General features: G+C 48.4%; 1 protein-coding gene across 1 annotated transcript; it reads left to right on the top strand.

Moving 5' to 3' along the window:
- The first annotated feature begins 280 nt into the window (after positions 1–280).
- Rcn1 (reticulocalbin 1) lies at positions 281–13,652 on the top strand. Its single transcript, NM_009037.2, has 6 exons — positions 281–630; positions 4,728–4,921; positions 5,833–6,011; positions 7,570–7,630; positions 10,424–10,623; positions 11,574–13,652. Exons 1-6 carry the CDS (start codon positions 395–397, stop codon positions 11,679–11,681), a joined length of 978 nt encoding a protein of 325 aa, NP_033063.1. The 5' UTR covers positions 281–394; the 3' UTR covers positions 11,682–13,652.
- The last annotated feature ends 244 nt before the right edge of the window (positions 13,653–13,896 follow it).

Here is a 13,896-nt window from a genome sequence, read left to right as displayed (position 1 = left end):
TTCGGGCTGTCAGCTGGAAGCTGAGTGGAAGCGCTGCTTTTCTAAAAGCGAAGACGAGCTATCACCCCAAAACATCTGTTGCATTTTCTCAAAGTACTTCTTTCCGGTCTTGCAGAGAACCCTCCAGTCCGCAACCCCCATCATCTGGACCCGCCCCTCGCAACGAGATAGCGGGGAGGGGCCGAAGCGAAACCGGAGCCCGGCGCCCACCACCCTGGCTGGCGACGTGGCTCCGCGGCCCCAGCCTCCCCCGGCGGCGCCGTGGCCAATGGGCGCGTGAGTGGGGCGGCCCGAGCCTCCTCGAGCCAGCCGGGCGCGCCCCTCGCTGGGGAGGGGACAGCGGCAGCGGCGCTGTGAGCCCCCACTGCCCCGCAGCCTCCCTTTGCTCGCGACCATGGCGCGCGGTGGCCGCTTGGGACTCGCCCTGGGGCTGCTGCTGGCGCTGGTGCTGGCGCTGCGGGCCAAGCCCACGGTGCGCAAGGAGCGCGTGGTTCGGCCGGACTCAGAGCTGGGCGAGCGGCCGCCCGAGGACAACCAGAGCTTCCAGTACGATCATGAGGCCTTCCTGGGCAAGGAGGACTCCAAGACCTTCGATCAGCTAAGCCCGGACGAGAGCAAGGAGAGGCTGGGGTGAGGCTGCGGCCCGGGCCGCCCGGGGACCACGCAGGGGCCCATGGCCACCTCAGAGGGAGCCACGCGGGACCACAAGCGCAAAGCGAAAGCGAAATCGCGCCAGTTGGTCTCAGGGGCGAGGCCAGAGCTGAGGCTCAGAGGCACAAAGTTGCCAGCGGGCGCTCAGACCCCCGTGTGGAGGTCGCCACCACACCCGGCCGGGATAGCTTCCCACAGGGAGGCGAGAACGTGGCAGAGGCCTCCGGAGCAGGGAGCGAGAGGGCCCGCCCCCTCATCTAGGTTTCAGCAGAAGTGACTGGAGTGAGCCAGAGTTTGTTGGCTGTGGCCTTTTAGTACCTGGTTCTTTCCCATAGTCCAGAGAGAGGCACTTGAGACTTGCTTAAAAACATCTCAAGATCAAACAAATGTGTAAGAGATGGAGAGGCTTGTTCTTGGCCTGTCTCTAAATCAGGCTGGATGTTCTTGTCCTCTGACCAGTCATCCCAGAAATCAGGTTTTTAAAGGGGCTCATTGGAGCAAGAGGTACAGAGCTGGAAACGGATTCTTTGGCCTCTGCTCCCAGCATTATGGGTGAAGAAGCACTCAGCTTTTTGGCAACTGATTGGGGGCGGAGGGGGCGAGAAAAAAAGAAAACCTGCAAAATGGCTATGGTGGGGCTTTGTGAGTTTAGCCTGGAATCAGGAAACAAACCCGGGCATCATCTCAGTACCCCTACCCTGGTGCCCAGGAGACACTTGACCGTTGTGCAGAGGGACTAGGAGCTAGTGAGGACCAGGTGAAGGCAGGGCTGTGGAGGAACACAGCCATCCTCCCTGTGGGCCACCAGAGCTTCCAGAACCTGCTCCTGGGGGAGGAGGATCTTCGAGTTCTGCTACAGTTGAAAAGAACACAGCCATCTCTGTTCGACAAAGGGGCCAGGGCATTCAGCAGGACAGGATTAATGATACCCATTGTGTAGGTGAATACCTGCCTGTTGTGATAAAAAAGACCTTTGGACTTCAAAGTCACCTCCAAACAGTGTCCTTTATTTGGTAGGGAAGCACTTTCTCTTCTTTTTTGGGACTTTTAACAATAGGGACCATTGATAAATTCACACCATTGTACTGCTCTGAGGCCTGGAGACTGATTTATTCTGGGGTCCCTGGTTGCAGCCATTCTGCATTATCTTAGAAAAGAGGAGGAGAAGGGAGTTATGAACTGGAAACACTTAGGCTTAGGGCCTCTGGCTTCATTTAATCCCTACCTCAGGGTAATTAGCCGAAGTGCCCAAGAGAAGGGGGAGTGGAGTTCTCTGTGTCTAATCCTTGTATGAAGACCTTGGCTTTGTTCATTTATTCATGTAGCAAGCATTGCAGTGGCTATCCTGTGTGACATCTGGCAGGTACAAGGTGCTGGCCATCCAATGTGGAGGAGGGCAGGCAAACACTTTCAGGGTTGCTAGGATGGTGACATCATCCACGGGTTTAGCAGGAGCCCCTGGGGCTTCAGGTTGGAGAGAGGGGCCCGGTTTTGTAGATGGTCCTTCATCAGAGCTTATGAGATGGTTCAAAGGCTGCTGGGTATATGGTAATAGAAAGGTGGTCCTGAAGTGAGGGGCCTGCTTGCTTATCATGGTTTTAACCCTTTGGTGGGGCGGGAGGGGTGCTGGTCTCCTCCAGAGGCAGAGAAGAGGAAATGGGAGGTAGAAGAGGAGGGAAAGTAAAGATCAGAGGGACGGCCTCCTCAAGGAGGTAGAGATGTTATCAGTGTTTGCTTGTGGTGGACAGGACGTCCTGATCCCAAATCTTGTTGGAAACACCAGCCTGGCAGTGGAGCCAGAGTGTAACCGTGGCAGATACAGAGTCCTGGGCAGTGGGACGGTGGGGGTTGATGCATCTGGGTATTAGGACAAGAAAGATGCAGACTATGGTAGCCCTTACTTGACCTTGACCCATTGTTGAGGAAGGAACCAAAGATAACATCTAGGTCCCTGGCCTGAGCCCCTTCCTGACTAAGGTCACCTGGGTCAGAATTGGACTGACACTTTTGGAAATGACTGATCGAGCCTGGAGCTAAGGGCGAAGTTGCCTCTCCAAGTCTTCTTTCTCAACAGCCCCCCTTCAAGTCTGGGCTGCTGAGGGATTAACATGGCTAGGTCCGTGTCTTATCATTTGACCATCTATTGAAAACACATGTCCTCCTTCAGATTTCTGGAAACACTGAAGGGTTACAGTCTCAGTGGCCTCATATAATCTTAGAAAAACTTAAATTACTTTCCAATGTCTAAAGTTGGGAGTGGTTCACCTGTCCACCGAGTATCTGGTTTTTCTTGTTTCCTTGATAGCAGCTGGCAGGCAGGGGAACCCCATTTGCCCTTCGCCCCTCCTGGAGACCTTACTCTTTTCTTTTACTTGCTGAGAGTTGGAATTTTACTTGCACCCTTCACCTACATAGTTGTCCCGAGAGAGGAAAGGCACCTTACCTTCCTCCTCTTCAGTTATCACAGGTCTTGTCACTTGGGCGGTTCTGCCCATAGTGGGGGAACTTGGGCTCAGAGACTCAATTGCACGAGGTCACACAGATAATGGGAGCCACCGGAAGATCTCGGTGTCCTGACTCATGCGTTCAGAGTCTATCTAAATTCCATTTCCTTTCTCCAGATTTTACTCTTGTGACTTTGCAAGAGAGGTCAAGACCACTCCTGTAATTCCAGTAAACAGTTCTAATGCTCTTGCTTTGTGTTGGGCGGAGCTAGGCCCTGGATGTTGATAGGTGTAGATTAAATGCTGCTCTTTTTACAGAAGAGGGTTCCAGTGATTTCCAGCCATTGAGCCTTCCTTGGCCTGAGTATCTGTTTCTCAGTGGTGTTGGGTAGCCAATGGGCAGCGTTGGCGGTATGTCCTCCGGATTGGAGCAGCGCCTGCCTTCACGGTATTGAATGAATTCTGCTGTGTCCAGCTGAGTTGCCCCCAGAGAAGCCTGAAGATGCATGAGATGTAGTCTTTCAGCCCCAAACCTGTTAAATTGTACTTGAAGGGACACTTTAAAGTTGTTAATCGTGTCCACAACTTCCAGAGAGAGGAGTGGGGCTCCTTGGGTTCAGGTAAGAGATGTTGCCTGGTTTCCCCTCCCCACATTCTTTACCTTTCCCACTAAAAGTTAAGAGGTACAGGTCAAACTACTTATAAAGAACTAAGGAATTCAGTTCCCATCTTTAAATTAATCAGTGTTAACTGTTAATCAGAACTACTACTGACAAAATTTATCCCTGGGGTTGATTGAATTCTAGCCCCAAAGAAAGACACTGAATCCTCATTGGCCTGTATGACCTCATCCCAGGTGTGTGGAACTTCTCTTAAACATTGTGTTAGCAATAGCTTGTGGGTGTGTAGAAGTCCCGCACAGAAATGGCACGCCTAGCTTGAAGCTGTTTGACGTAGAGATGGACAGATGTTAAGTTTCCAGCCTGAATTTTACCCTGAACAAGTATGTAGGATGCCTTCGTAGAGTCTAGCTTGAAATCCCTGGACCCTAAGTCAAGGTGGAGTTGGGAACCCAAGAGAGCACAGTGGTCTGCACCCTATTAGCTGAGTTGCTGAGTTTCTTCAGCTGCCAGAGGGCCAGCTTTCTGGTGGAGGTTGCTTTGTCCAACAGGATTGGTCTCTTGCTTCTTAAGTTTCAAATCCCCGAGTATAAGATAGTAGGATTTAAAAACAAACAGCTCCCTTATCTTCTGATTAACATAGAATTTCCTGTTGTTGCACTGTACCCAAAGCTAAAGAGTATGTGCTCAACACAGTTATACCTAATAGATCTTCCTGCCAGGTCTCATCAGGTGGTCATGGCGATCTCCAGAGTCCTGAGCTGAGAAGAATTCAGAGTTCCTATCTGGGTTTCAGAATGTAGAGGCGTGGTACTTTAGTGATCTCTGCCACTGGCCATGGTTTCCCAGAGGAGAAGGCATATCATCTTTGGAAGGAAGATTGGCTGAATCTGTCTTAGAATTTTATAATGTTTAAGACTGCAAATTGCTGGACATGTTGCTGGGCCAAGACAAGTCTTGATTGTGGCCTTGAGGGACTTATTGTTTCATTTTATTATTATTTTAACTACAGGAAAATTGTGGATCGAATTGACAGTGATGGTGATGGCCTTGTTACTACTGAGGAGCTGAAACTTTGGATCAAACGGGTACAGAAAAGATACATCTATGATAATGTCGCTAAAGTCTGGAAGGATTATGATAGGGACAAAGACGAAAAGATCTCCTGGGAAGAATACAAGCAGGCCACCTATGGCTACTACCTGGGTAAGAGGCCATGGTGGAGATTGCACTGTGGAGAACAAGGTCACTGGAGACTCATCATGGCCACCTCCTTCACCCAGCTGTCACAACCTTCCGAGTAAAACCCATTGTGCAACATTCTCCTCCACCTACGAAGAATGTGCCAAGTTGCTTTTCCTGACTGACATAGGGGAAGGCATCTTAGGTCAGGGCCCTGCTTGAACTTAGCTCTCAGAAGTACACACAGAGAAGAGAAAAAAAAATGCTTCTGACAGTTTCTAATTGCTGCTGAAGTTGGGTGGTAAGGATGAAACAGGCCCAAAACATCATCAGGAAACAAAATTCAATGAAGGGCTTCACTGGGGAAGAGAGTGGAAACTGGGCCTTGAAGCATGGATTTCCATTTGGAGAGACTGAAAGAATGTGGGGAGGGGGGCCGAGGCACAGAAATACATACATGGTGGGTGGGGCTTGGGTTAGTCATTAGAGAACGGAGGGAGGGGTGTGCTGCAGACCCTCCAAGTGCCTGGTGGACAGCAGGGAGACAGGCTTGGGGAGAAAGGAAGGTAATTAAAGCCAGACTCTGCTCTCTTGAAAGCTAGCTGAAGCATTTAGATATCCTAGATCATAGGGAATCCTCGTATATCCTAGATCAAACCGGATAGATGGACATAGAAGTCTGTAAATAGAGGTCTGACCTTGTGTGGTCTAAAACCTGTGCTCTTCAGCGCTTGCTGTAAAGCCCTGCTGGGCACTAAGGTCGATTATGGGGTGACTTGGAGGGAGAGAGGATGTGGCGTCATTTTGAATAGCAATGTTTTAAAGAAGTCAGTGGGTGAATCAAGATGGCTTGTGTGTTTGTGTGTAAAGAGTATGTGATCCCGAACAGAGCCCCCGCCCCCACCCCCCTCACAAAGTCTGTGTGTGTCCTGCAGGAAACCCCGCTGAATTCCATGATAGTTCTGATCACCACACCTTTAAAAAGATGCTGCCACGAGATGAGAGGAGGTTTAAGGCTTCAGACCTTGACGGCGACCTGACAGCTACTCGGGAGGAGTTCACTGCCTTTCTGCACCCAGAGGAGTTTGAACATATGAAGGAGATTGTAGTCCTGGTGAGAACAGTGAAAGTCTAGACAGACTGCGAAAAGACCAGGGAGGAAACTGTTCCCACACCTTGTCCCTTTTTCCAAAAAGAGACACTTTCAGCCTGCTGGGAATTGGGGAAGGACTGAAGTTGAATATGTCAGATCTCTTGTTTGTCCAGGAAGTAAGCTAGCTGTTGTATCAAACACCCTGGCCGAAGCCAATTAACACGAAAATGCTTGTTCCTTTCTTGGGCATTGTCTATTAAAGATAGTCCTACATAGATCCCCTGGGAAGCTCCCCTCTAAACACTGGGAGGTGACCTCTACCCTCTGCTCTGCCATCTTAGAATGTTAGGTGGCAGATAAAGGACAGAGACAGAATTAAGAGATGTGATAGCCTGTCTTTACTATCAGCTCAGAAAAAAGGATATGGTCTGGCTCATCTTAGTTATGCAGAGGCTGAGAGGTGCCATTTAGATATGGACTCAGGGGTTAGTGAGCTGGGCTCTACCCCATTGTTGTGGTTGTTGCTGCTGTAGTCTCTTCCCTCTCCCTCTCCCCCTCCCCCTCCCCCTCCCCCTGTCCTCTCCCTGCTGCTACTTCAGCTGTAGTCTGTAGAGAACAGAGGGCCCAGATACCAGGCTTATAAGGAGTCAATGCTTTCCATAGTGTCCCATTGGATTCCATGTGTCTTCATTTCTCATGACATTTAAATAAATGCCGTCACCTATTCCCTGGACAGAGTCAGTTCCAACTGCTGGGGAGCTGTTAATGAAAGATTTTTTTTTTCATAAATAGCTTAGAATATCTTTAGATCCCTGATCAGTGACAGTGGCCACTCCTGCCTCATACTTTGCTTCATGACGTCCAAGACCCCAAGGACTGGGCAGGGGTCCAAGAATTATTTCTCTTATTCACTCAACATCCATTTAGTGATAACTCATGAAGTGTGGGGGAGGAGCTGCCACAGGGGAATTGTTTGACTTCAAGCAAGATTTAGTGCTCTGGACTCAGACTAGCTTCTTGATTCAGGAAGTCCTTGAGTTGTTGGGGCAATGGACAATAAATCCACTTAATTATTGATGTGGGGGTAGGGGTGGACAGGACAATACATAGCATGACAAATAAAAATCAAATTAATTAGAGTATACTTTCACAAGTCAGTTACACCTTTAATGTTTAAGTCTCTATAGTTTTATATGTCTCTGCACCAGCTGAGGGTCCTAGCTCTTCACTATGGAATCTGTTTTTACAGTCCCTCTAATCGGGGGCTTCTCATCCTGGACTCTCTCAGACTCCTAAGGTGACGCCTGGTGGTGGGTATCGGTTGGTGTGGCAGGGTTTCTTGTAGGCATCAGAGCAGGCTGAGTTTACAGACACTTTCTTTTGAGGAGAGGGTTCTGCTCTTTAAATTGTGGAGAGAGGATATGGGGATACCAACCATCATCTGTTTTTTAATGTAAATGGGCTGTCTGGGAGCTACTAGAACAAGTTTACCAAGCGCTGTAAAAGCCAGAGAAAGAAGACAGGCAGTGGAGTCTCAAAGCATATGGCCATCTTGGGTTGTTTCCCCATTGCTTCCTAGGAAACCCTGGAGGACATCGACAAGAACGGGGATGGTTTTGTGGACCAGGATGAGTACATCGGTGAGTGTGGGCTGCAGTGGCTGAGCTGTGCACATAGGGCAGCATTCTTCTCCACCCACTCCCACCCGTGATCTGATGGCCTCACTGCTGGGAGCTCCCAACAGAGAGGACCCTCCAGTCCTATTTGTTGCATAGGTCCAACTGGTGCCAAGTGAGTAATTAAATTTTCAGGGGGGTGGGGGGAGGGAGGGGAGGGAGAAAACAACCACAGGAGGCCAGCCAGCCCTCCCCAGTCTGTTACACTGCCTTTAAGTGGATTGGAGAGCCTGCAGATACACAGTAAGGCTAAAGCGGATGGGGAGGATGTCTCAGTTACGGTTTTACTGCTGTGAACAGACACCTTGACCAAGGCAGCTCTTATAAGGACTACATTTGGCTCCATTATCATCAAGGCAGGCGCATGGCAGCATCCAGGCAGACATGGTGTAGGAAGAGCTGAGAGTTCTACATCTTCCTCTGAAGACTGCTAGAAGAATACTGGCTTCCAGAAATCAGGTCCCTAGCCTGAAAAGTTCATGCATAAAGTCTTTCTTACTATTAGCTGCTGAAAATTCGATTACCACACATAATACCCTTCTCCCTTTCTGCACAGTCCACAAAATGAAATGCTCCCTTTAGTCAAAGCCACTCAGAATTGTAGCCCTGCCAGGCACCATCTCAATGCAGAGTTCATGAGGAGCGTGGAGAGTGCACACTGCTAATCCCACATGCCCATGGTTTGTTTGTATCAGGGAGCCTTTCTCTCCAATTCAGTCACCGCTGCCATGGTGACAGGTTTGAGGATCTGAACACTCCCCTCCTTCATGAGCCTCTCAAGAGGAAGGCTCACACTGAGGAGGCCACTGTTAGCATCTGTATTGTACAAAACTAGAGTCACCTTAATGACTGAGGCAAAGAGCTATCTGGCTATGACCTGATTTCTGGGGTGTTCCCACTTTGGGCAAGCTAAGGGAGTTGCTAGTGTGGCACACTGGAAAGGCTCTGGGATTCAGAGCCCCAGCTTTCCCATCTGCTGATTGTGTGACCCTCAGAGAGCCCTGTAATTCTATACCCCGGTTTCTTATCTGTAACAGGATGAACAGCACCCATTCGTGCAGGGTTGAAGGAAGCTCAGATTAGCTCATGTGATAGTCACTTCTCAGAAGACAGTATGCAGGGGTGGGCATTTGCTCAGTTGGTAGAGTGTTTGCTGTACACACATGAGGACCTGAGTTCAGATCTCCAGTGCCTACATAAAAAGTCTGGTGGTGTGGCACACACCTGTAATCCCAGCACTCTCGAGGCAGAAGCAGCAGGACTCGGGCTTGATGTCCAGTCAGTGAACTGCGGGTGCATTAAAAGAGACCATGTCTTAAAATACAAGGTGAAGTCAGTAATGGATGAAGAAACCTTTGTTTGACACACCCACACATGAGTACACATGGGAACATGTACTCACGTACATACACACACACAGTGTGCATATATCAGCCATGAGTTTGTTGTTTGCTTGTTTGGTTGGGTTGGGTTGGGTTGGTTTTAGGTTTTTAAACACAGGATTTCTCTGTTTAACAGCCCTAGCTGTCCTAGAACTCTCTTTGGAGACTAGATTGGCCTCAAACTCCGAGAGATCTGCCTGCCTTTGACTCTAGTGCTAGGATTAAAGGGGTGGGTCCCCATGTGGGCTAGCTTGTGGTTTTTCTTGTCTTCCCCCTTCTTTCAAGTGTCTATTCAATCTGATGACTGACTTTCCCTTTACATTGAACTCTAGACAAAGAACCTTTTTTTTTTCCTACTTTGAAACATTGTAGTTTTTTCCCCCAAATTGAAACTTGTATCACAGAGAGCTTTGGGGTTTTTTGTTTGTTTGTTAGATTGGTTTTGTTTATTGTTTTTTTCTTCTATATTGAAGGTTTTTTTCTCTACTTAGGGTTTTGAAACTGTTTCCTTTAGAGAAACCTGTGGGGTGTGAGCAGGCAGTAACAAAACAAAAGGACAAAAATTAAAGAGTGAGTGAGGACTAGACATGGTGGTACACACCTTTAATCCCAGTTCTCGGCAGGCAAATCTCTGACAGTTCGCGGTAGCCTGGTCGATTAGTGAGTTCCAGGCCAGCCCAGCAACATAGTGAGACCCTGTCTCAAACCAGAGCAAACTGAAAGCAGTGTATGAGTGTTCCCTTCTCTTTGTCCCTGGCATTTTATAAAGTTAAGAGAATGATCGATCTTACGGTAATTGTTAGAGAAGTGAAATAAAATTGTCTGAGAATGCCCTTGGGAGATGAGGCAAGCCATAGTGATGACCACAGAGGGGAAGATGGCGTTGGCAGCAAGCCTGCTGTAGACCTGTACAGCCTCCAGTTCAGAGGAGCTGTTGGGTATATCCTCACCCCGTTCTCCTTTGTAAAATGGGAGAACAACAGCGACTTCTTCAGACTGTAAAGGAATTGACATGAAAAGAAAGTGTATATTGGACTCCTTCACAAGGAGCTGGGGCTGTGGAAAGTGTTAACCTTGTTTTCACCTTTATGGTGCCAGGTGGAATAGAGGCTCTCCCTAAAGTAGACCTCTGGTCTTGAGAAATATGACTTCCTGATTATTATCTCCATTTCACAAGCTTTGGGCTTACACACTGAACTAAAGAACCCGAGTCTCTAACCAAGTCCTCCTGTCATTGGCTGTCCCTCAGCTCTGCACCAATGCCACTTAGTTCTCTCCATGGGCTGTCACCCTTGCAGAAAATGCACGGGTCAAGCTTTAGTGGTTTTTCCCTTCCTGGTTGTCTTCTGTGACTGAGAACAGCTTTGCTTTCTAGCGGACATGTTTTCCCACGAGGACAATGGCCCTGAGCCAGACTGGGTTTTGTCTGAACGGGAGCAGTTCAACGACTTCCGAGATCTGAACAAGGATGGGAAGCTGGACAAGGATGAGATTCGCCACTGGATCCTCCCTCAGGACTACGACCATGCGCAGGCCGAGGCCCGGCATCTGGTGTACGAGTCAGACAAAAACAAGGTAGCTTCCATGTTCAGAGCCATTGATTCAACAGGAAGTAGATTGTTCAAGATAGGGTTTGTGGGCCTTGTCAGCAACACCATTGGTTCCTTTTGGCCATCACCTGTTTACTTCCTGTACAGTACCCCAGTACCCTGACAGCTGCAGGGAGCAAGGCTCCATCTTTCCTGCATAGTCCGTCATGGGCCGTGGACTAAGATTACTGAGCACACCCTCTAAGATTAAAGCATCTTTGGTATAGCCGGGTCATAGGTGTAAGAAATTTACCCAGTATGCTTGTTTCCCCCTTCATCAAGTCATCAAATATTTATAAAACATTTCTGACATAGGGAGTCCATCCCTTTGGAGGTCAAACACCTCAAGAAACTTCCTGGGGTTCTGGTTTTGTTTGTGTGTTTGGGGGACTCGAATGACTTCCAGCATTTCCATATCCACTGATAGGAATCCAAGCAAATGGGCTGGGAGTGTTTGTGACTCAGTCGTAATGCACTTGGCTGTCAGGCGTCAGGCTTTGGGTTCAGTCCCTAGTACTGTAGTAATAATAATTTGTTACAATTCAAATGAGGAAATAAATAAGATTGAGAAAAAAATGCCTGCCTCACCTGACTTTAATGGCCCTAAACTCTGAGCTCTGCAGACCTACATGTGACACAGTGAGGCTGTGAGAGGGGAGTGGGGGCTGGGCTGTTTTGAGAACACCCACATTGCTTGTAGAGTCTGTCTCCTGAGTTCCCAGGTCCTCCCTGCAGTGCTCCAGCACAGCTTCCACAGGCAGCCGGATTTCATTCTGGGGTGGAGCTTTGCACTGTAGTCACAGGAGATGAGAAAGGAACACTGCTGGACGTTTAGATGTAGAGTTTGAAACCCCTCAGATTGGTGAAACGAAGTGGACAGTGCGCTGACCCGCGGGAGCCCCCAGCCACCCCTGACGGCTCTTCTGTTTCCCTCAGGACGAGATGCTGACCAAGGAGGAGATTCTGGACAACTGGAACATGTTTGTGGGAAGCCAAGCTACCAACTACGGGGAAGACCTGACCAAAAATCATGATGAACTTTGAAAGACACTGGTTCTGGTGTGGCCAACTGTCGCAGGCTGTCTGCAGGTGTAGTGGGTGATTGCTATAGTTGTCAAGGGTATAGCAGTTGTGTCCCTTAACAGTGGGATTATACCTCAGATTGGGGTTAAAAATTATTTTTCACTCCATATTTACTGGGAAATAACCATCATTATTTATTCCAGTAGGATTTCCCGTGAAGCACATTAAACTCCTGGCAAATTGCAGTCCTCTGAGGGGATACATTGCTACAGCATGATTTTTCTAGACTCCTCTCCCCCACTTAACTCATTAATGGGGAAGAGACCATGAAAGGGCTCTGTAACTCAAGGTGGGTGGGTGGGACACTGTACAGAGTAACCGCTGTGTATTTGAACTATTAAATTTTGGGGTTTTTAGTTGCCACTGTTAAACGGTGGTGAAGGTAAAGGCTGAAGGAATCAATTTGTATTGTCCTTGGAGCAGGCATGGTATTTCAAATCTTCTATACTTGGAGCTGTCTTGTAAATGGTATATAAACTTTTGTGCGTTTTCCTGTATAGACCTGCTAATGTGCACAATAAACCCACATCCTGGGGTTTTTGTTTTGTTTTTAACACTAAGAAGCAATCAAAAAAAGATAATGTGAACAAAAACGGAATTTTAGGGATAGGAAAAAGATGGATGCTAGGTATTTGAAAAACTGTATGACCATGGTCAACACCTTAATATACTTGAGAATTTTTTTTACATGTTAATGAGGTGGGTCTGTTTTTTTAAATAGTGAATGGAAATGCAGTCCCTCCCTGGCTGTGAGGCTAGGGATCAGATGTAGTGGATTTATTATTTGTTGAGTCCTGAATCTCTGAGCCTGCTTCTAGCACAGCTTATGCCAAGGAAACAGGGCAAGGTGAACATCTCAGCCATTGACCAAACTAGCTGGAGTAACACTTACAGGTGAAATTCCACCCTGTAGATGGGAGGAAAGTGAATAAAGGATGCCTTTGAGGATCTATCCATGTGTCTTGTGGTGTTTGACTCCATAGCAAGTGTGGTTTCTTCCTCTGGAATCAAACAATCAAAAGAGTCCGTGGTCCAGATCGGAATGGACTCAGTAATTACTGACAAGTTCAGAATACATGTGTAGTTGCTGATTTCATCCCTCTGGACTTCACGCCCTTCTCTGCAGTTAGAGAACTCAAAGTCGTGTTTTCACAGTAGTCCTGAGACATTTAACTGGAAAATTCAGGTCTTAGCATTGCCTGTGGAGCCTGCCTAACAGGATGTGGCTCTGCTTCCCTTCTGAGAACTGCCTACCTCTTTACTCACTCTTCTTTTGTCTCCACCTCTTCCCACCCCTTTACCTCGTCCTCCACCCTCACTGACTTTGTTGCTAAGATGAACTCCTTGGGTGAGATAGAAACAATGTCCTAATGAGAAACCAAAGTACAGTGACACTGAGTCCACGCTGAGGAAGTAGAGAGCTTCCTGGGCTTGTGTACAGAGCATGGGTGATGGACAAGAACATGGTGGATACCAACGCCGCCATGCAGCAAAGTCTTTACCCAGCCTGGACTGACTGTGCGGCTTCCTCGAATCCAGAGACCAAGCCCCAAGGCCACACTGTACTGCCTGGTTTTGTATGTCATCTTGCCACAAGCTGGAGTTATCAGAGAGGAAGGAGTCTTAGTTCAGGAAATGCTTCCATGAGATCCAGCTGGAAGGCATTTTCTCAATTAGTGATCAATGGGGGGAGAGTCTGGCCCTCTGTGGCCCGCTGTGGGTGTGCCACCCCTGGGTTGGTGGTCCTGGGTTCTATAAGTACCCAGGCTGAGCAAGGCACAGGGAGCAAGCTAGTAAGCAGCATCCACCGTGGTTTCTGCTTCAGCCCCTGCATCTAGGATCCTGCTGTGTTTGAGATCTTGTCCTGACTTCCTTCAGTAATGAACAGCAGTATGGAAATGTAAGCCAAATAAACCCTTTCTGCCCACCTTGCTCTTTGGTCATGGTGTTTTGTTGAGGCCTAACTAAGCCACACTTCCAGTTAGGGCAGAATTGCTTACAAATGACTGGGGAAGGCAGCTGGAGACTCAGGTGAGGGCCCAGCATCCTCCTCACACGCTCCTTCCAGGAATCCTCACAAACTCCCAAGTAGGCACAGCTGACCTCATGACGATGAGGCTGTTGAGCTCTGAAGATACCACCTCTGCCAGGGTTTTTCTCAGTCCTGCCATTTGCA

This window comes from Mus musculus, chromosome 2 (assembly GCF_000001635.26).
Source record: "Mus musculus strain C57BL/6J chromosome 2, GRCm38.p6 C57BL/6J".
Lineage (NCBI taxonomy): Eukaryota > Metazoa > Chordata > Mammalia > Rodentia > Muridae > Mus > Mus musculus.
Note: the sequence above shows the minus strand (reverse complement) of the source record. Positions and strands in the feature narration are given on the sequence as shown.